Here is a 24,157-nt window from a genome sequence, read left to right on the forward strand (position 1 = left end):
GGTAATAGTCCAATGGCTGGGTAAGCCTCAGCAGTTTCTCTGCAACATCTCAGTTCTGTGCTCTTATCAAACAACATGTGAGATGTGTCATCAACAGATGTGTGCCTCCATTCCCTGCAAAATGGATTTTTCAACCACCATCACTTGCTGCTTCTTCAAAATACTTGTAATTAAAATCTTATCTCTATGAACACAAAGAATAACAGAGTTACCATCACAGATGAGGAAAGCCAGATAAATTAACCAGAGAAAAGGGAGACCCCTGACCCAGCTCCTCTCAGGGCTGTCACAGGAGAGCATCAGCCCCAGTGGTCAAGTGTGACACCTATAAAAGACCAGTCAGTGGAAATGCTCTCTGGATCATCTTGCAGATTGAGGGGGGCACTGCCTATAGGGGTATGGGACTTGTTATGGGATGTAGGGGAAGAGCATCTTGGGATTGTATAAGACTTAGTTGAGGGTCCTTAGCAGGGAAACAAAAAGCAGGAAAAAGAAGGGGTCATGGTTGTTTGGGAAGGAGAAAAAAGGGATTGGTTGCATGTGAACAGGTTGCTGGTCAGTACACTTGTCTGGCCATGCTGTGCCCTGATCAGTGCATTACACACATGAAACTCAATTTCTAACTCTTCCTGAGCAAGGGACTCTGTTCTTTGCGCATGGGGGTGCGTAAGGGGGTCCAAGCACAGCAGCTGGAGTGGGATGGGACCAGGGGTCAGACAGCCGTGTGTCTGGGGTGCCGCAGCTAGAGACACCAGTGTGCACATGCGCTGCTCTATGAATCTGGTAAGCATCAAGCCAGAGTAGCCACTGAGTAGGATAACAAGCTTAGGGGCTACATATTGAAGTGGCTATAGGTCTGGGATGGATCCAGGAGAGACCAGAGAGACTGTGCATGACCAGGGGGTCCAAGCTAGCAACTGGGGACATCATGGGGTCCGGGGAATGACTAGAAGACCTGTTTGTGTGTGTGTGTGTGTGAGGCAGCGGCCAGCTATGGGATAGACTGAGTCAAAGGCCAGTCACTGGAGGCATCCACATTGTTTATACGTGTCAGCCTGCATATGGATTTCCCACTAATGGACCTTTATCCTTATCAGCCAGAAAGAGGAGCAAGATGAGGCCATCAGTGCTGTTTGTGTTTCTGAATGATGAGTGTGTGTTGATCTGTGTGGCTGGCTGTGTATATACATATGCATGTGATGCACATGTTGTATATGTGTGTTTGTGCACATGCCTGTTGGGAGTTTGTGCTCAGACTCGCTACAACCACCTTGTCTCTGTCAGGCTGCAGGATCAGCAACTCCCAGCAGCAGCAATGCTTGCTTTGGGCCAAATGACTCTAATTCTTCCTTTAATGGAGCTCATTCCCCTTCACAGGCTGCTATGACACCTGTGATGTGATATGTGGAAATCTGGTTGAGTGTCTGAACTCTGAAAGTAACTCAAAATTTTCAGGAACATCATGTGTGTTACACAGCTCTTCTTTCAGCACGTCCTCTTACAAATGACAGTTTCTGATGCTCTGCTGACTACTCCTCTAAAAATACTTTAATGACTACAAAATTGCTCATAATCTTTGATTAATATAATTCTTTTGTTGATGCAAATAAACTTATCTTGTGCTATCAAATTAACTCCTTCCTAGAAATATGATATTTTACAAAGTCCTGGTTCCTCATAGCCTAAGAGTTGATTTCAGTAAAGTGGCTGACATTGTTAGGTGGTTTTGCTGACACACTGTCTATACGTACAGAGGTTTCTTGGCCTTTTCTGTGTGCACTGTGATAACTCAGTTTACAGTAACAAATTACAGTGTTGCACCAGGTATAAAAAGAATAAAGCAAGGAATGAGGCATCCAACCATCTACCCCAAACCAGAGGTCTCAAAAGTGGCCTGCACTGATTTTAGAGTTAGCACCAGGTCACCAATACAGTAAAAAATCCCTTGGTTTTTTGGTGTTTTTTTCCCAAGGTCTCAGAGGATCCTTCTCCTTCTACTACCTACCTAGTGATGCAGAAGTACGTATTTGCCATATGCTACACTGCTAGTGAATGTGACTGGTCTATCACTGAAAAAAAGAACAGGTGTCATCTTTTCGTTCAGACCAAGCCTAAACTTGACAACCTACTTTGTGCTATGCAAGAAACCAGTGTTGGTTTTGTCAACCACAGCACATGTAATTACTTTTAAAAGTACACTAATATAGAATTTACCATGACTGTAAATTTAAGAGTGCACTGATATTAAATAAACAGTTGACAACTGGGTTGAAAAATTATCTGGCCTTAAAATTATAGGAACAACAAGGAAGAAAAATTAGAACAGCTAATATAAGACCTTGCAAATGAAGCACTTCAAATGCACCTCTGTGCATCTAAGATTAGTTTGTCTGATTTATCCCACATGATAGAATTGTTTTCAGGAGTGAAGATTAATTGTATTACAGTGCTTGACATCCTTTTTTCCCACTCCAATTGCCAGAGAGATGCTTTTACCTTTTTCATTAGTTTTTACTATTATAACTTTCACCTGCTGAATTTAGGCAACTACCAATAATCTGAAAACGCTTTCTCTTTATCTCTTTCTATTGTTCTCATTGTATTTGAGCACATCTATTTTATGGGAATGTACATATGCAAAATATGGATGACTAATATGAAAGTTACTTCATGTTTATTTTTGAAAGTATGATCAGGTTGCTTCATTTTCTAAACCTGGATTTATGTGTAGGTTCCTGATGACTTAACACAGATGTTATGTGATGCGAACATGGTTGTTTTGTAAGGTAAAAGGTAATTGTCATATTACACATTTTGTGTTGGAGAATTGCAGCAAACCAATGGTTGGCTGAACAAAAGCATTACCTGCCCACTGGCTCTGCTATAGTCATTGTAGGAGGGGATACTTTGTGTTTACTTGAGATAGAGAACTTGTGAAAGCCCTTCTAAATGGCCTTTAACACAAATATCATCCTAGCAATCTCCTCGAGAATGATACACTTCTAAAAAAAAGAGATTAAAAAAAGCAATTCATTTCCCTTCTGGGATGTGTAGAATTGTTTTGAAAATGTCTTTGTGGAAATAAACAGAACTAATGGGGGGCAGGGAAACAACCATATATGTTTCATGAGAATGAATGGGTTTTCAGCAAGGATCTGGATCTCAAAGATATTAATTTTAGGTATCTGAAAACCCAGGACAACCTCCATATCCACAGGAATTTCTATATTTGAAAAAAAATGAGAATCACAAAATCATAGAATGGTTTGGGTTGGAAGGGACCTTGGAGATCATCCAGTTCCAACTGTCCATGGGCAGGGACAGCTCCCACTAGACCAGGTTGCTCAAAGCCTCATCCAGCCTGGCCTTGAACACCTCCAGGGATGGGGCATCCACAGCTTCCCTGGGCAACCCGTTCCAGTGCCTTACCACCCTCATAGTGAAAAATTTCTTCCTAATATCTAATCTAAATCTGCCCTCTTTTAGTTTAAAGCCAATAGCCCTCGTCCTATCACTACATACCCTTGTAAAAAGTCCCCCTCCTTCTTTCCAGTAGGCCCCCTTCAGATACTGGAAGGCTGCTGTAAGGCCTCCCCACAGCATTCTCTTCTCCAGGCTGAACAACTCCAACTCTCTCAGCCTGTCTTTATAGGAGAGGTGCTCCAGCCCTTTGATCATCTCCGTGGCTCTCCTCTGGACTCACACTCCAACAGGTCCATGTCCTTCTTATGTTGGGGGCCCCAGAGCTGGATGCAGTACGCCAGGTGGGGTCTCACGAGAGTGGAGTAGAGAGGGAGAATCACCTCCCTCAACCTGCTGGTCACGCTGCTTTTGATGCAGCCCAGGACACGCTTGGCTTTCTGGGCTGCAAGCGCACATTGCCAGGTCATGTTAAGCTTCTCATTAGCCAATAGCTCCAGGCCCTTCTCTTCAGGGCTGCCCTCAATCCATTCTCCTCCCACCCTGTATTTGTGCTTGACATTGCCCTGACCCACAGGCAGGACCTTGCACTTAGCTTTACTGAATTGCATGAGGTTGGCACGGGCCCACCTCTCAAGCCTGTCAAGGTCCCTCTGGATGGCATCCCTTCCCTCCAGCGTGTCGACTGCACCACACAGCTTGGTGGCGTTGGCAAAGTTGCTGAGGGTGCACTCAATCCCACTGTCCATGTTGCCAACAAAGATGTTAAGGAATGCCAGTCCCAATACCGACCCCTGCCGAATGCCACTCGTCACCAGTCTCCACTTGGACATTGAGCTGCTGACTGCAATTCTTTGAGTGCAACCATCCAGCCAATTCCTTCTCCACTGAGTGATCTATCTGTCAAATCCACATCTCTCCAATTTAGAGTCAAGGATGTCATGTGGGACAGTATCAAATGCTTTTCACAAGTCCAGGTAAAGGATGACAGTTGCTCTTACCTTATCCACCAATGCTGTCACCCCACGAAGGCCACCAAATTTGTCAGGCACGATTTGCCCTTGGTGAAGCCATGTTGGCTGTCACCAGTCACCTCCTTATTTTCCATGTGCTTTAGCATAGTTCCCAGGAGGCTCTGCTCCGTGATCTTGGCGGGCACAGAGATGAGACTGACCAGCCTGTAGTTCCCTGGATCTTCCTTATTTCCCTTTTTAAAAATGGAGGTTATGTTTCACCTTTTCCAGTCAGTGAGAACTTCACCAGAGTGCCATGACTTCTCAAATATGATGGATAGTGGGTTAACAACTTCATCCACCATTTCCCTCAGGACCTGCAGATGCATCTCATCTGGTCCCATAGACTTGTGCACCTTCAGGTTCCTTAAGATGGTATTGAACTTGATCTTCTCCTACACTGGGCAGTGCTTCGTTCTCCCATTCCCTGCCTTTGCCTTCTGCAACTTGGGTGGTGTTGCCTGAGCACTTGCTGGTGAAGACTGAGACAGAAAAGTCATTGGGTACTTCAGCATTCTCCATATCCTGGGTAACGAGGTCTCCCATTTCGTTCTGGAGAGGGCCCACATTTTTCCTAGTCTTCCTTTTATCACTAATGTACCTACAGAAGCTTTTCTTGTTGCCCTTGACACCCCTGTCCAGATTTAATTCTATCAGGGCTTTAGCTTTCCTCACCTGAGCCCTGGCTACTCAGAGAATTTCTCTGTATTCCCCCCAGGCTACCTGTCCTTGCTTCCCCCCTCTGTAGGCTTCCTTTTTGTGTTTAATTTTGACCAAGAGCTCCTTGTTCATCCATGCAGGCCCTCTGGCATTTTTGCCTGACTTCCTCTTTGTTGGGATGCGTCACTCCTGAGCTTGGAGGAGATGATCCTTGAATATTAACCAGCTTTCTTGGGCCCCTCTTCCCTCCAGGGCTTTATCTCCTGCTACTCTACCAAGCAGATCCCTGAAGAGGCCAAAGTCTCCTCTCCTGAACTCCAAGGCAATGAGTTTGCTATGCGCCCTCCTCACTGCCGTGAGGGTCTTGAACTCCACCATTTCATGGTCACTACAGCCAAGGCTGCCCTTGAGCTCACAATCCCCACCAGCCCCTCCTTGTTGGTGAGAAAAAGGTTCAGCATAGCGCCTCTCCTCATTGGCTCCTCTATCACTTGGAGAAGGAAGTTCAATGCATTCCAGGGACCTCCTGGCTTGGTTATGCCCTGCTTTGTGGTCCCTCCAAAAGATATTGGGGTGGTTGTAAGTCCCCCATGAGGCCCGGGTCTTGTGAGAAGTCCTTGAAACAAATGTTTTTGAGCTCTCATTCCTCTTGATTGGATCTTGATTAGGATGATCTCTTTTTCCAAGAAGAGTATCTTCTGGTGATATTGAAGGACCTTTCTCACTTCTGTCACTTTTTGCCATCTATTCCTTGATGGACTTCAGCAGGCTGGAAGGAGCATGAAAGTGGTGTACAATCCCCAGGACTGCAGTAGCAGGCTTGTGGCTGAAGCAGCGGTGGCCCATCATGCTTCAGGTGGTTGCAGGGGAGTCTGAATGCTCTGGCAAGCCAATCTGCCTTGTACATTGTGTGGGTTAAGCACACAGCTGCATATGTATAAGCCTGAATGTTATTCCTCACTAGAAATGACAGGATGACTCCTGTAAACGTGTGCAGTATAAATACTCGGTGAAAATGCTTTGGGATGAAAGGCAGCACATAATGATCGAATATTATTAAAATGTCAGGTAACTCTGGGCATTGAAGAACAGTCTCCCTGTGGAGCTCATATGAAATTTAAAGTAAAAAAAACTTTTGTGATTTGCTGAGTGGGTGGCTGAATAGGTTTTATCTTTGTGTCTCAGAGTTCTCTCTTCTCCCTCAGATGATGGGAATTCACTCCAATCAAATGCAAAGTTACGATGCCACTCTGACACTTTTAATTAGGGTCAAGGGAAGTGGTGTGATTTCTGGCTGCACATTAACCAAGGGGTTATTGCTACAGCCCAGATCTGCTTCAGGTAGCACACTCTCTGCCAGAATATACCTCGGTCTGCTGTAGCTGTTTGCTCCCTGTAGGGTTAGATTGTGTCTGAAATCACAGAGACTGTGATTCAACCAGCAGAGAGATCTGCTAACAAAACTCTGTTGCTGTCCTCTAACAGGCCGAACCAGGGGTGGGGTGGCAAAGAGGGGAACTCAGGGGGACTAGATCTACCAGCATGCAAGAACTTCCAAAGGCTGAGCAGGCTCCTTGATAACATGGTCCTAAACAGCCAGTTAAACTCCTGTTATTTTTCAGGCCTCACGGTACGGAATTCATGAGGTGGACATTTCTCATGCCTGCTGCGGTAAGTAGGAAAGCTGCTGATCTGCAAGCAGTCATAGCTGCTTGAATTTGTTATACTCCACATGCCTTAAATTGAAGGCAATGGGAAGAAATGAGTGATGGAAGGGCTACAAACAAATGCCTGGCATGGAAAAGGCAGGGAGTAGAAGAGGCATGGCCACTACTCACCCCCTGGCCCTGGTCCTGCCAGGACAGAGGAACCTGAATACAGACAGCAAATGGGTCTCTGTAATCCCTGGGGCTTTACACCCTACTCCAATCAGGGTGCAGGGTCCTTGCACCTTCTTCTAATGAGATAATATACCCATGATGACAAATCTAACCCCACATCTCTCTCTCTCCTCAAGGGGCTATCCTCATCCCTGCACTGCGCCATTACACCTGCTTGTTCTCTTTAGGCAATTAACTGCATTTATTAAATGAATTAGTTGACCGAATACAATCTTGCAAAGGGGAGCAGTTACAAGAGGTGCTGGAGGGTGCACACAGCCCATGCTCTTTTTGGGAAATACAGTTTTGAACCTTCTCAGGTGGAATAGAAAAGTAAACCCCAACTTCTGGCATTCCCTGCAGGGGATGTCACCCCTGAGCTCTCAGGTACGGAAAGGCTGCCAGCACCCTCTCCCTACCCTCAAATGCACCCAGCTGCCATCCCCTCACTTTTTGCAGCTCCCACCCACTCCTGTGTGCTCCAGAAATGCCTGCTGCAAGGCCAGAGGACCTCAGCCAAGATGAGGCAGCTACTCCCTGACTTATGTCATCAGCTTCCTGAGGCTGAGGTTCACAGCTCACAAATCCCAGGCACCTGGGAAGCTCAGATGGAAAAGAAACACACAATTTCCTCTCATGTGTAAGTCTTACACTGGCATTTCTGGCCTGTAACTTTAGGCCCAAATTGCTCTTTTATTAGCCATATAGAGCACATTTTTAATCACGAGCCTTGTTATGGGAAGAGCACGCCCTTTGAAGAATGGGTTAGCTAGGAAATGACTGGTGCACTCATAAAGAAGTGAAGCAAAAACATCAGCCATCACTTGGGGCCTTCATCAATAAAGGTAAACAACTTTTGTTCTCTAGTCCCAAACCACTGGGATGATTTAAGCGAGCATTGCACTCTTCTAGCTCCCTCTCCTTGTGATCAAGGGCCATTTTAATCTCACTTGGGTCGATGTGCAGCAGACTCACAGCACAAAGGTGCCCTATCCATGGCAGCTGTGTACCAACACATACACTGACACAGGACGTCGACAGCAGGTACCCTTGGGTGCTTCTGTTAAAGGTTTTCATAGTGAAGGAGAAGAACTGAACTCCGATGAGTTTGATGGAATTACAGGCTTCTCAAAAAATGGAGGGGGGTTAGCTTTTTAAATCTTTGCCTGGTTCGTTGCAAAAATGAGCCTCATTTAAGAGCTGTCTTTACTTGTATTTGGTAAAAATCACCAGTGATTAACCATACTATGTGAAAAGAGAAGACTAAGGTGCAGTTAGGAATAACATCACTTTCAGTGTAGCATAAAATGAGCAATTTAGTCAAATGGTTGAAATATTTCACCCTGGGTATACTTCTCCTCAGAGTCGGGATCATCTGGTAACCGCTTGAAAAGTAGTTAGAGAGGAGAAAAATTAAAGGAAGAATCAACATCAACTATAAGACGCTTGGTTGAACTTGAGAAATTCTCTGATAACAGTTTCAAGCATTCAAATGGAAAAATACATCTCTACTTAATATTATTGATTTCATGTCTGGAGAAAAACCCACAGAATATTGTGTCCAAGCTTCTGGAGATGCTAACTGGAGGCAGACAGATTAATGAGGTCAAAGTCATTACTTTGTTCAGACAATGAAACTCAAACAGAAAAAACTGTTAAAAAAATTGTGGTGAAATCACTTTCACCCTCTGAAATATATTCATTTGTTTCACGCTGGTGATAATGAAGTAACCCTGAAAGTCTTTTGGTGAAATCCTGGCTTATTAAACCTGATGGGAATTTACAGAGTCAAGACTTTACTGTGCAAAGGCAATCTGGGCATTCAAAATGCTTCTGTGGCCATGACCCATCTCTTGCTTTGGTCTGAACTTGGAGGACTGATACTCTTGACTACCATTTTATGGCACTTTTACAAGGGGTAGGAGATATTCACAGGAGCTATCCTCCATCTAAGGAAGGCAGGTAGCTGTCGAGAAAGCCAAACTCTTGGAAAAAGAGGCTTGTGTAAAAAAAATCTCCCCTTCTCCATTAACAATAGAGAGATACCATGGACGTTAACCCTCACACTCCCGAAACAGGTGTGAATTCACCACGGCTATAGAACTCTATTTTTATGGAGTGCCCTATCTATTTAGCAGTGAGAAAAGGAAATCTTTGCTCAAAACACAGAATTAACCTATATGAAAGAGGCTCCACAAAAAGCCACTGAATTTACAGAAACAGTGGAGGAATAAATAGCCTTTATAGAGTTAGCCACAAAACATGAGATTAGCATTTTCAGTTCGTAAAATGTTCTCTACTTGAGCACACCTCCCAAGCAAGATTTTTTTTCATGTTTGGACTAATCAGGTCCCAAGAGTCTGGGAACATCCTGGAAGAGGATTATATCTGAAATTATATTGTCCATTGACCATTATTTTCCCTTCAGTTAAGACAGAGATGTGAATTAAATATCATTATATGTAGCAATGAAGAGGAAATTAAAAGGGGGGCAGATTAGAAGCAAGAAGCAATATTTCCTAACCGCTGAAGGAAATTAATGCTCAGTGACAGCACCTCTGGCAGTCCTGGGTGTTGAAGTCTCTGTTAACACCGGACCAGGATCTCGGTCTTTATGTACCGCTTGAGCCTGACATTTGGCCTTTCCTGACACAGAGTATAGCTGGGAAATGTCAACAGCCATAACAAATATTACTGCGTGTACCTGGCAAGTCACTCATGAAACACCCTTATGACTGTTTACAGAGCCTTGTAAGATGGTTTTGCTTTCTGGAAATAACAGATGTACCAGCAATACACTAAAATTTCTGGGTTTTTTCCCCCAGATTTGTGTGTGAACTGCCAAGGCAGGAAAGGTAACATTGCAATCGCTCCAGCCTCTTAGTTAACTGTGCTCAATTCTCCTGCAAAAACAAGAGAAAAAAACTGATGATTGGTCCATTTTTAGGTTGGGCACATTTCAGGAGGGATGCTTTTCTATTTCCAAAGGTGTCCAGCTCCTTATTTCTCTTCCAGGATGGTCTCACATAATGGAAATGTAGAAGACATACCAGTATAGGTATAAGTATATATTTTCATCTTTACCTGGTTTGCTAGGAAAAATATTTTCAGGTTTTATTTTAAGAAACAATTTTTTAAATATAAAATATGATGCAGACCAGTGCAATCAGCAGAAAGCCTGAGGACTGCAGAAAATGTATGGGCATTCTTAATGTATATGCAGTGTGCCTAATGTTTCCTACCGTCCTTTCTAGGAGCCTGATTTTCTGCAAAGTAATCTGAATACGTCATAGTGAGATTAGATTGTGTGTTCAGTGTATAGACATATGTTGCCATTTTTCCTTATCAACACCTCCCACTATTGCTCTGAATGTAAAGGTATTTCATTTGCTGAATTCAACCTGTCAACTGTAACAAATATGTCCTAATCCCGTTATATGCATCACAGTTCACTAACAACCACGTAGGAGCCACCAAGGCTTTTTCTCTTTGATCATCCCAGATTTGCACACTGGCCAAAGGCAAGAACCATGAAGTCTGCTGAGAACAGATGTGGAGAGACAACCTGCAAGGCACAACACCTAAGCATGACATATTTGATATAAATGACAATTGTTTAAAGGTTCCTCAACTTACATTTTACAAAGTCCATTGCTGTAGCAAATGCTTTAACATCCATTCTTTCCCCCTCTTTATTTCCATTTGTGCTGCTGTGCTTTCTCTGATTTCATGGTGGCACAATTGTTGAATAGACGGCTGCAACTGTGACTCAATAATTGTACCTGTCTGGTTTCCCTCTTCACCACTAATTTAGGTATTGACTTCTTTTCTTAGGAGTCTAATATTGCTATGAGATCATCATGGGAAGAGCTTATGGCAAAAAGGGGCAGAACACAGAGTTTCTATCCTATGGAAAATTCAGGCATTTAAACAATTCCTACAAATACAAACTAGAACAAAACATTACATTTTGAAAAATCTACCATTAACCAAAGATTCTGAAATATTTTGTTTTAGATATCTGTGAATGATGTACTGAAACACTCTCTTTACACAACTGAAATGTTTCATTTTAATGCCATTCTGACCTTTATATTATACAAGAATTACTTTCAGGCTCTTCTGTTTTATCCACTTACATAAAAGCCAGAATGATAAAAGTTGAACCATTTCGGTTATTTTCCTTTAAAACATTTAAAACCCGCAAAACATTGTTTCATCCAAATTTTCAGAGAGGAAGCAAGTACCTTTAGAAAGTTTCTGAGTCTTATATTGTTAAATTCCAGCTGTTGTAGAAGGACAAGTTTTTAGGTAGAAAATGTGAGCATTTCAAGATCATTGGTAGATTAATATCTTTATTTTGGTTTGCAAACAGAATCTGATTCAAAGGGGCAATAAGACGCTGTGCAGACAGGCTGCAATTGCAGATTTGTTGGAGCTATCAGACAATATTGAATGTCTCCTGTCCAAACACTGAGAGCTATGAGGCTCTATCGACTTCACTGCGGAAACAGACCACAATGAATGAGATTCAGGAAAGGATTAAAAAAGAGAGGACAACATTTCCTCATCACTAAGCAGTTCAGAAAATTTGAGCCTCCCATTCATGTTTAGAATAAAATTGCTTTCCTGGCTGTGACATTAGACTAAAATAGATGTTAAAATATATTAGCGTTCAGACTGCTGCTAGTTCTCTTGGCTAGGAGGAAGATACCATATATAATCAGTTTTAATTTTTAGATATTTATGGCAAAGCACAAAGCTGCATGGTTTGGATGACAAATATAGCAGGAAAGTTTTCCTTTTTTCTCTCTCCCCTTATCCAAATTGCTGTTTTGACTGGAACCATTGAGGGAATAACAGAAGCATTTTTTTGGCAATAGGTTTTAGAAGACAACCTCAACAAGTCCTTTAATGATTTTGCACAAAATAATGACTCAATGAATTAATTTAGTCCTCTTGTGCAAATTAACTGTTTCCAAATTATACACGTATACAAATAATTTCACTCAGAACTGAAATATTGCCAGACTTGCTGAGCAGCAAGGTGGCAGCCACAGAGACAAACGGTATAACTTTGTAGCTTGAGTAATCCTGGACAGGACACTAAGGCAAAGCATTTCTCTTGCAGTCGTTTCCATGGTATCTCAACACCCACATGCAGCAAGTAGGACATTGGTTGTTAGTCTCGTCCAAATAAATCCCACAAAGTAAATTGCATGGAACCCAATTTATCTACCTCGAAATGAAGTTTGCTGGGATTTGAACCTGTGGCTTCAGGAAAAAAGCCAGGCACTTCAAACCTGATGTGCAAATCATTCAGCCATTCTATCAGCTTTAAGACATAAATAGTAAATTTGAGATCATACACATGCATATATATATATATATACACACCCCTAAATCTATACATAGATAGCTGTACGTACATTTGCCTGAGATGCATCATGCTCATTGATTTCTGCTAATTCCTTGGTGCTTTTTAACTGCAAAGAGTAAACAAAAAAACAAAACAGAACACAACAAGCACATTACTTGAGTATTTCACACAGTTATCTTTGATTTATTTGAAGAAGCATTTTATAAAGCTTCGAATGAGAAAAACAGATGGAGCATATAATTCTAATGAGTTTTTGCTCAAACCATTCTGAAACCAACATACTTAAGGCTTGATAGGGTGGCAAAAAAAAAAAAAAAAAGGAAAATAATAAGACTGGGTCATTATTTTTTAAATAATAAGATTAGAAAGTAGTTTCAAGGCATAAAAAGTGTACAGAATGGCTCTCAAGAATAATAAACAATTTCATTTCCCATTCTTGTTGTTATTAATTTAAACTTCACAATATTTGCAAGTTGCCGCTAGCTAAATAGTGGTTTGTTAACAATTATTTTTGAATTATATATCTTGAGCTGTTTAAGATGCTGAAGTGCTACTGTATATTTCCTTCCTGAGGAAGCATCTAAATAACTGACATGGCTCCCAGGTATGAAGGAAAAGGAGGTGAAGAGAAGAACAGCTCTTTTATTTAGCCAGTGGCAGGAAGAACTGAGGAGACACTGCCAATTCCAAATATATGATCTGAACAAATTTCTTTTTTTTTTTCCTCCTGAATTAGCTTTTTGGGAAAAATCCAGGATTACAGGGGGTTGTAAAAGTGACTCCCAAAAGATTTAAGCAATGTCCTAGACTATGTCTCTAGCCACACTGAAATATGCAGTCATACACCCTGTGGTTCAGCAAACATGGAAAGCAGGAGACACTGCAGCTCTCCTGAGCCTATAAGCCATGGAGGTTTGTACACTCAAAGAAGCACTCAGAACCATTTACTCTTTAGGTAAATCTCTGAAGGGCCATGCTTTTATTCTGACTTAATTCAGAGTAGATATCTGGGGTGGGGGTCTGGTGGGAGGAGGTGGGGAACATTAAACACAACTTTTCTCTCTATTCTACTTTGCAATGTCTTAACTCTGCTGCTCTCACACTCTGTTTTCTCCACCACTTTTAATTGGTAGAACTCCTACGTATGATATGATTTCTTGTTTTTGCCAGAAAAGCTGGGATTGATGTAACTGTTGATGATACAGCTGTGATCCTGAATTGCAACAGTTCTAAAATCCAGGTGAACAGGAATACTATTATGGGGTTGTTTAGCTTAGAGAAAGAAGGCTCTGGGGAGACCTTAGAGCAGCCTTCCAGTACTTAAAGGGGGCCTACAGGAGAGATAGGGAGGGACTCTTCATCAGGGAGTGAAGTGACAGGATGAAGGATAACAGTTTTAAGCTGAAATAGGGTAGATTTAGATTAGATATAAGGAAAAAAAAAATTACTGTGAGGGTGGTGATATGCTGGCACAGGTTGCCCAGAGGAGCTGTGGATGCCCCATCCCTGGAGGTGTTCAAGGCCAGGATTGATGGGGCTTTGAGCAACCTGGGCTAGTGGAGGGTGTCCCTGCCCATGGCAGGGGGGTTGGAACTAGATGATCTTTAGGGTCCCTTCCAACCCAAACCATTCTATGATGCTATGATTTTGTGTTTTGATTAGATGTCTGATCCAGAAGCATTGGAGGACTACCACTCTAGCGTGGCTAGGTTACCTCCATCATCTTTTTGATGTGCGACAGGAACAGCTAAACTGTGTATGATTCAGGTCCCAGCTTATTGCAACCGACAATTAAGGTAAATGGGACATGGTCTCTTGTGTACCCTATTATGCAGGACTGTAAGCTGCACCGGTTGAGGAACTGCAGTTCAAGCCACTAAACCACTCCTGATGGAGAGGGAAGCGGGCAGCAATCCCTGATAAAGCAGTACAAAGGATAGCTGAGCACTGCAAACTCGTCAGGTGTCCTCGTTCAATTCACTGATGCTCATCTTTCAATGCCCTCGAAAAGTCTGAAATGTATACTGACAGCAGGATGATGCATTTCCAATGAATGCTACATGTTTTCTCTTCTCTGAAAAAACAACCGTCCTGTGAAACCACCTCACTGTGAGGATGGCTGGTAGGAATGAATGGAGATGGCTACTTCCAGTCAAGCACCAAAGTTAGGTATTTGTGCACTGCGATGAGACCAAAAGAGCCGCTTCCTGATTCTGCCAATGATTCATTATGGAAATTCACCTTACGTGAGCAGTCCTGTTGAGTTCAGCTGAATTACTCATCTGAATATGAGGTCAGGAGAGTGTGCTCAGCTATGTAAAACTGCTCTGCACACTAAGCCACATCCTGAATGCTCATGGAGTGCTGTTCATTACTTAACTTTTACCTTTCCTTTTCCAGGCTGATAAAGTGCCATCACCCCTTGGTGACTGCTGGCTTCTTGGGCAATGCTCTGCATTTGTTCTGCTGGTGACATGTCACTCCCCTGTCAGCCACATGTGCATTTAACAGGAGAGTGGGCTCAGCCACTAGCCTACCATGGTTTCCCACCATCACTGCCCTGGCACTGATCTGCTGATTATTCTAACTCTTATGCAGACAGGATGCTTGAGCTTTTCCATCTCTTTTATTGCCTGCCATGCTCTGAAAAGGGTGCTCAGGCAAGAAGGTACTAGCATCCCATCTACACTAGGACCAATGCAGTAGGGAGGTGGAGGTGAACTGGTGGAGATAATGGTGAAAAACTTGTAGGCAGAGAATGTGCAGCTGTATTCCTACAACCTAAAGGGGTAAAGTCCCCTTTTTTTTCCAATATTGTGGGTTTTTTTAATATAAACTAAAATATATTCTTCTCTCACATCCTAAATACTGAAATGTTGGAATAGGAACCTCAGAAAACCATACAATATTGGAAAAAAACGGACTTGCCTAACCACCTATGCAGGCTCCATCGCAGGCTGGTGGTGAACATGATGTTATCAGCAGAGAGTATGCAGAGGCAACGCACTGAACTAGTGCCAGTAACAACCAAGGGCCTACCTAAAAGGAAAGGAGAAGGGCTGAGGAATTATAAGTCTCTGATGCATCTAATGCTGTGTCAGGTGTAGGTCTGACACAAACCAGGGGGTGTGAATCCCTCTGACAAACCACAGGCCAGATCTGATCTGTAGCCTTTTGGCTACAGTAATGCAACATGGTGCATGAGAAAGCAGAACCTCTCCCAGCAGGCTGTGCCAGCCTGGATGTGGCTGGGTTAGTGCAACTGGATCAACATGAGATGTGCTGAGCCAGCAGATGTGCTCAGGCACAGCTGCACCTCTCTCTGCAAACATACCCGTGGCAAGGCAAGACAGGATCCCTCCACCAGCTTGAGATGAAAAGGCAATCAAGGCAGGAGCCCGGTGCTATTTATTTTTGAAATGCATGTTCATATTTGCTTGACTCTGCTGGATGAATTTCAAGACCCATTGTGGATAAAAGACACAGATGAGCTGTGGTGCTTGTAAAGGAAAGCTGGGAGCCTTGGCAGGCGGGGGTCATTACTGTTAGGTCTTCTGCAGTTCTGGAAAGTTTTGGAACTGGTTCAGGGTTGTTGGAGAAGCACACTGGCTACATAGCACTCCTTAGGAATTCTGGCTACTTGCAGTCTGGGCCTTAGGCATGCTTCAGAGCTAATTCTCAAGAGAAATGCATATCCATTCTGCCTTTCTTCCAGCTAGTGATTCCTCTGTCTGCCTAGCATGAGTGCACATTTGATTCGTAATTAGCAGGAGTCTGCAGAGATTCAAAAGTCTGCCCTGGTGGTTCCTACTGGTGCCTAGTATTGTAAGATCTTCCTATACATTTTTGCAGCATTTAATTGCTACCAAGATATAAAATAACCTCATGCAATTTCATTATTTCTTTTTTTTTTAAAGTATTATATAACACTATACCTTGAATGCCATGTAAAAATGTAAATGAGATGCCATTAACTCAAGAGATTGGGTGGATTCTGTGTTTATAAAGATTCTGTCATTAACAAATCCATTCTTCCTCATGACATTTTGTGTAATACAGTCTTGCATCAGTTCTCATTTAGAAGGTTATCTTTGTAACCGTAAGTGCTAATAACATGTACATGAACATAAAAGCTTATTTTTTTTCAGAATCTAAATTATTAGTTTCTAGAATATATTTGTCACTAGATATGTTCAAAGGCAAATGTTAGGTGTGGAACAATGTCACAGCTTATATAATGAGCATTAAAAAAATCTGAAATAAGCATAATTTTCTTTTCCTAATATGCATATTGAATGTATGTCTGTCTGCAGACATATTCAGACATACATGCTGAAAAATCTTGAACATAAGAACCATTAGCATTTTGAATCTCTGCCATCTAAGCAATTCAGATCCCACAGTCTTTAAACTGCAAATACTTAACTAAGTCACTAAATATTTTAACTCAAAGTTTATATAGAAAGGATCAAAATAAGGTCTCAAAGCAGAGACTGTGCCTGTGCAGCACAGGTGAGGATTTGTGATTTCAGTGTGTCCAAGCCACATGGTTTGTACAGACAACACATATCTGTGCACATTGTGCTTGCACAGAATTCACTGTCTCACCTCCAGATTTACAGATTTAGCACCAGATCCTTTTACTGTGTAACTATCCATCTTACCATGCTTATAAAACAATACTATCAAATACACTTCTCACTGACATAGAACACCTTAGTATCAAAGAATTATATGATAATGAGGACAGGCTGAGAGAGTTGGGGTTGTTCAGCCTGGAGAAGAGAAGGCTCTGGGGAGACCTTAGAGCAGCCTTCCAGTACCTAAAGGGGGTCTACAAGAGAGATGGGAAGGAACTCTTTATCAGGGAGTGTAGTGATAGGACGAGGGATAATCGATTTAAACTAGAAGAGGGAAGATTTAGACTAGATGCTAGGAAGAAATTTTTCACTGTCAGGGTGGTGAGACACTGGAACAGGTTGCCCAGGGAAGCTGTGGATGCCCCATCCTTGGAGGTGTTCAAGGCCAGGCTGGATGAGGCTTTGAGCAACCTGGTCTAGTGGAAGGTATCCCTGCCCATGGCAGGGGGGTTGGAACTTGGTGATCTTTAAGGTCCTTTCCAACCCAAACAATTCTATGACTCTATGATTCGATGAATCAGATTTACAGAGGTTTGCTTCTCACTGCTTGAGTAAGTGCATTGACAACTACTTTTTTAATGCCACTATGATAAAGTTTTTTGTATACTCATATCTGCATGAATAACACAGGAGATGCCAGGCTCTTTTTCTTCAATTCTAGTCTTAAAAGAAAAGACTGCTTTGTTTCAGGTATATTTAACTCTCCCAACATTTTATTTTAATGCAGAGTGAAAACACTCATCACTGATATCTGTGTAGAATAACATAAGAGGAAATGTTACTCAAAACATTAAATTCAATATTTGATAATATAAAATAAGGGTCACTTTTCACTTTGTTTTCTCAAACTCTGTGTCAGCCTCAGCTGTTTTCACAAATGCTAATCAGAGCAGACACACAGGCCACATAAGGTTATGTCTTGCTCACAGCACAGTCAGTGGTCAGACTCCTATGGATTTTGGAGGTGAAGCCACTAGTCCTCCATCCCCTCAGCATGCCCAAGCCAGCATTTAAATATGTAAAGGGTGAGTGTCAGGAGGATGGAGCCAGGCTCTTCTCTGTGACATCCAGTGATAGGACAAGAGGCAATGGGCTTAAGCTGGCACACAGGAGGTTCCACTTGAAGATAAGAAAAAACTTCTTCACGGTGAGGGTGACAGAGCACTGGAACAGGCTGCCCAGAGAGGTTGTGGAGTCTCCTTCTCTGGAGACATTCAAAGCCCGCCTGGATGCGTTCCTGTGTGATCTGATCTAGGTGTTCCTGCTCTAGCAGGGGATTGGACTAGATGATCTTTCAAGGTCCCTTCCAATCTCTAACATTCTGTGATTTTGTGATTCTCTCCCACCAGAAGTACTCACCTGTTCCTGCAGGACTTTAAGCATCGCTTGTGTATGTGTTTGCTCTTCCTTGGCTTGCTCGAGTTCAGATTTTTTGTTATTTAATTCTTCCTGTATGCTCAGCAATTGCTGCACAAAAGAAAAAAAATTTCTGGTTAGTGCTGTCTGGATCCAAAGCAGTTTTAAATCCTCAGTTTGATAAATTCCCATTTCAAGCAATGCTTTGCAGTCTGCTCCTACATTTGTTATCGTTGCATAATCTGCTGTGTCTAAATGAACCAGAAGTAAATTATTTTCATCTGCATCTCCTGCAGCAATGCTCCACAAGTAATGTATTTGTTAATGTGTGTTAAGCTATTTGTTGCATTAAAGTAGAAACTCCTGGTACTGTATATCACCCACAGAGTGACTGCCACATTAATCTGAACCAAAATCTTATTTGTAGAAGTATATGCGGTGGTTTAAATAATACTAGGGTAAACACTATGGTACATAAATAATTTAAAAGCACATCCCTTTAATATAATTAGTCATTGGCCCACAGCCATTTTCATTCTATGCAAAGCAATATTCTGGAAATCTTTCATACTGAGTTGCCAAGAAGACAAAAGCTTTCATTTTTTTCCCTTGTGCTGTGATATTTTATTAGATCAGGAAGACTGACACTCTGCAATCAATACATCAGCCAGGAAGACTGTTGAACTGAACTGTCAAAACAAAAAGCTATGACCGAAACCTATTTTTATGAGGAGAATTCTGGGATGTAGGGACATCTTTAAAAGCCCACGTCCTCTGGTCTTGGTTAGCTTTACGTTCTGCCTAGATTTATTGTGACTGTCAAGAGCAGGTCAGTAGATTTAATTAATTCTGAGATGATTATATATGTTGGTATTGATGTGATGAATTTTAGACACTGCTGAAGAACAAGAGGAGACAACCATGAGATTAAAATGGAGTTTATGGTGCTTCCCCTTAGTGATCAAGAAAGGAAACTCTGTTTTTCTGGGACAACACATTGCTTGCAAGCACACTCCTTTTTAAGGACTATTTGAACAAGGAATTGCTTTTCTAACTTTTGTTACAGATCTAACCACGTATTGAAGCATCTAAAGCTTAGTTTATGCTTGTGCTTAGGACTGGTACCTCTGACTCGAACTGATGTTGCAGGTGTTCAGCATCTTGGTAAATTACAAATAGCAGACCTAGAAATAGTCCCTGGCCTTGTTCCACTGCACTGGAAGTCCCAGGCACCAAAGGACTCAGTGCCAGTATTGTTTTCAGAGCTGCTTGGAAATAGATGACATTTCAGGGACTGACAGAGTAACTGGCTGTGTGTTTCTGTTGTAAGTGAACCTCAGTATGATGGATTAATTCAGCCACTAAAGTAAAAATACATGTGGGTATATGTCTGATCATATCTCACACACTCTACAGCCCAGCTCTGTTAGCTTTTTGATGGATCTCACCACCTGGGCTGCTCCCTGGGAACCTCCAAGAGACATTCAGGTACATGTATTCACCCTACCACAGCACAAGAGCACTTCAAATATCAAGATTTTGCACGAAATAACAAGGTCTATTCCACTGAGGCTCTTGTCCAACCTACTTCTGTGTGGGAAGCTCTACTTCTGGCATTTGCTGTCCGGGGATGGATTGCCACCTCAGGCCTGTGTTCATCTTGTCTTTTGGGTATTGCTCCCTACATTGTCAGAAGATATACTGGATTTGTGTATACTGTCATATGTCACACACTGATACCCACGCGGGTTCTTATCACATTTATAGCTTTCCAGACATTTCATAACTTTTTAGCACAGAAGGGACTTATTTGGTCACCTCGTGTAACCGCCTTTTATTACAGACCACTAAGCTTCACCCAGGATAGCTCTAGCTAATGTCTGTACTTTAGAAAGAAAGGACTCCAATCCTCAGAAGAGAAGCAGGGCATACAAGACACCAGAAGGATAGCATAAGCCCTCTCAAGGGTCACTAGCTGAGACACCTGAGGTTTGGTAAGCAGATGTGTCATCTAACAGGGGCTGCTGAAATATCCTCTTCTTCCCAGCTGCAACCAGTTCAACCACAAACATCTGTCTTCTCTGAGCAGTTATGTCTCACCAGCATGGTGACCCTCTGTTGATTCAAAGGGAGGAGCCAAAATGAACAAAATGATCCTCACACAAAGCCAGGAATGCAGCTACTGGGGGAGGAAAGCCCTTCTTTGCCTCTCCAGGCAATCAGCTGAAATGCTGAAGCATGGGATTTGATTATCATCACTGCCTCCATGCAGTGCTACAAGTACTAAGGAGTCTGAGGAGAACCAAGAGAGACCTTAATTGCTTCACAGCCTCTGAAGGAAGTGAATAGACATGTATATCCAAGGAGAATATCGCCACCATTCAGACTGCACCTTCATCCTCGTTTACGGATTTAACTCCAGCTTCTGGAAGAAACACTACAGCCCATCCTTCTGAAAAATATAAACTCCCATCTGCAAGATCCCAAGTGAGTTTTCAGTCCATCTCTGCCACTGGAAAGCCTTTTCACTACTGAATGAATGTGAAATCTCCTTCCATATCCTATTCACCCCCTCCCCATACCACAGATCAGCTCACAAACTTCCACTGCTTTATTTTCACATCTCCCACTACTACCTCCCACTATGATTTAGTCCAATTATATCCCTCTTCCTTTAATCCTGACTTTTTCTGTTTTGTGTTTGAGACAATTTTTCCCAAGCTGTCCGAGCATGGGTGGACGTGATGTGGAAGACACTCCCTGAGAGCACAAAAGAGACAGATGCTTCCTGCTCTGCATCCTTGTACTTGGCTCTGGACCAGCCAGGAACAGGAATACCAGGAAAACATCCAACATGCTCAGTTTCCCTGTGGTAAAAGTGCGTGTTCTCATTGCAATATAAGCCGCAAAGGACTTGATATGAGATAAAACCTTCCAGCAGTCTTAATGGTTAAACAGTCAACTGCTGCAGGCGTGCATAGGCTCCTATTTTCAAAGACAGCAAATGGGTCTTATTTTCATGGGGGTGAAAAACAGCGTATCTGTAACTAAAGGCACCATATTGCCAGTCACACATAAAATTTTTAATTCACAGAACTGGGACCTTCCCATTCAACCCCCAAAAATGTCAGAATTGCTTAAACCTTGTAGTCATTCTGATGGAGTTTAACCTTCTTCTTCTTCTTCTTTTTTTTTTTTTCCATTTGTGCCACATATTTATTTCTAAAAGCTGCAGAACCTGCCCATTTTGCATGGGTTAGGTTCTGAGATGTCTTTTTCCTGAGTGGTTGATGCTGCCACCACGAAGTTGCAACAAGGCGTTATTCCTGCCAAACAGCGTATTTTCCCCTTCTAGTATAATTTTGGAAAATGAAGAAACAGCTTTGAATGAAAAAATTGTCAGCCTAAGATAGACGAACAGCCTGAAAAATTTCAGCACAAACATGTGATGCTTGGCAAAATCAGAAGCAAATGGGAAGAGCACTGGCAGGACTGAGGCAAATTTCATAACAGGGACTACTATCATGCCTGCTTATAAACAGACAGCCGCTCCATAAAGATTGTAATGAATGATGCCAGGATGATGGTATTTAATTATTCAGAATTATTTTATTTTTCACACAAATGTGCTTATTAAAAATTGATCCTAAAGATACTTCTTCTGCCATTCAGATTGCTTGCAAGTATACACCACAATCAATTAAATAAAAAAATTGTTCTTCTTGGTTTTAATGTTTGTGCTGTCTGATACTGTTCCACCTACTTTGCCATCTTATCCAGCCTTTCTGCCAGAGCTTTCCCCTTGCCCACCCACTCATGCAGCATTTGCTTCCCTGCTTCCCACCTGTTGTATCCTGCTGGCTTGTCTCTCAGAGCTACGGCCAGCACAGCTATCAAAATATTCCTTCCTTCAATCTTGTCTCACCTCTACCACCCCTTCCTTTTAGCCCTGATGTCCCCAACTTTGTGGCACAGCCATGACATTCAGATAGCAGTTCCCCAGTTTCCTTAGGCAAAGGAGTGACTTCTCGGTTACACAGACAGAAAATACCAGGCTTGTTCATGGGTTGGGGCAATCCCAAGCACAAATATGGTCTGGGCGGAGAATGGATTGAGAACAACTCTGAAGAGAATTACTTGGGTGTGTTGGTTGATAAGAAGCTCAACATGACCTGTCAACGTGCGCTTGCAGCCCAGAAAGCCAACACTATCCTGGGCTGTATCAAAAGCAGCGTGACGAGCAGGTTGAGGGAGGTGATTCTCCCCCTCTACTCCTCTCTCGTGAGACCCCACCTGGAGTACTGCATCCAGCTCTGGGGCCCCCAACATAAGAAGGACATGGACCTGTTGGAGTGAGTCCAGAGGAGAGCCACGGAGATGATCAAAGGGCTGGAGCACCTCCCATATGAGGACAGGCTGAGAGAGTTGGAGTTGTTCAGCCTGGAGAAGAGAAGGCTCTGGGGAAACCTTAGAGCAGCCTTCCAGTACCTGAAGGGGGCTACAGGAGAGACGGGGAGGCACTCTTTATCAGGGAGTGTAGTGATAGGGGGAGGGGTAACAGTTTTAAGCTGAAAGACGGTAGATTTAGATTAGGTATTGAGAAGAAATTTTTCACTATGAGGGTGGTGAGGCACTGGAACACGTTTTCCAGAAAAGTTGTGCATGCCCCATCCCTGGAGGTGTTCAAGGCCAGGCTGGATGAGGCTTTGAGCAACCTGGTCTAGTGGGAGGTGTCCCTGCCCATGGCAGGGGGTTGGAACTCGATCAGTTCTAAGGTCCCTTCCAATCCAAACCGTTCTATGATTCTATGATTCTCCTGTTGTCTTCCAGATCAGTGGTTCTCAGTGTGTGATACTTTGGGTCTCTGGGGGTCCCTTGCAAGTTGTATAAGGGACTTTTCCCTGGGCCAAAATCCCTGTGTCAGGAAGCAGAAAAGCATCTCACAGTGCTCATCACAGCTTTGAGGATGCTGGAGAGACACTTGTACAGCCTAGAGCTCCACCAGCACCAGTCTGGAATCTCAACTCGTCTATGTGTGATCAAAGCCATTTGTCACTGTGGCTGCCAGGTTGTCCCTAATAGATGGAGCCCTGTAGTAGGTCCAGATCAGACAGGCAGACATAACTGATATCCTCTTACTGGCATTTCCAGAGAGGAGACAGGAAAGGAGATATAATTAACCTACAGATTGTCTCTCCAGAGATCTGTCAATGTACGTTAGGCAAAAAACACAAGTCAGACTGCTTGTTTCCATTGGCAGATCTGGAGTCTGCTACACAGAAATGGTAAATATCACTCTCCAGTTTTAAGCTTCCTTCATTCACGAGGACCAAATCCTCTCTGTACATAAGTGGGTAGCTAATTTATTTACGGGGGGGAAGAGTGTGTGTGTTTTATTTTGGGTTTTTTTTTTCACACATTCCCACCTCCAATACTGAATCTGTCAGAGACAGTCCAGTACGGCCCATATTGCGTAGATCTCAAAATTGCAGACAGAAAATTACCATCTTAAACCAATCTTTGCAGCTTCTGAAACATTAAATATAGATGGCATTATTGAAGCTAGCTGAATTACTCAGACTGTGTACAATTCAGTGCCAGTGTGGCCAAGAATGCTAACAACCGAACAACACACCGGAATATATGAGAAGCCCTAAAGGGAAAGTAATAGCTTGCTGTTGTGTACCACTGTGCAGCCATGAAATACTCCTTCTTTTTCCTCTCCTCCTCCTTGCCTACTGTTCTTCATTTCTCCCCAAAAGGCAGCATTACATGTGTACATTTAAATATAAATTAGGGACATATCTA

General features: G+C 42.7%; 1 protein-coding gene across 1 annotated transcript in view; it reads right to left on the reverse strand.

Moving 5' to 3' along the window:
- The window catches only part of LOC104459503 (ecto-NOX disulfide-thiol exchanger 1), a gene marked incomplete at its 5' end in the record, with an annotated part of 85,886 nt that overhangs the window by 12,626 nt on the left and 49,103 nt on the right, over positions 1-24,157 (reverse strand). The window contains 2 exons of the mRNA XM_010084749.1: positions 12,403-12,459; positions 18,353-18,460. Of these exons, the coding sequence (XP_010083051.1) occupies positions 12,403-12,459; positions 18,353-18,460 (165 nt within the window). The remainder of the gene's footprint in view (positions 1-12,402; positions 12,460-18,352; positions 18,461-24,157) is intronic.

This window comes from Pterocles gutturalis, unplaced genomic scaffold (assembly GCF_000699245.1).
Source record: "Pterocles gutturalis isolate BGI_N339 unplaced genomic scaffold, ASM69924v1 scaffold8635, whole genome shotgun sequence".
In the NCBI taxonomy this organism is placed as follows: Eukaryota; Metazoa; Chordata; class Aves; order Pterocliformes; family Pteroclidae; genus Pterocles; species Pterocles gutturalis.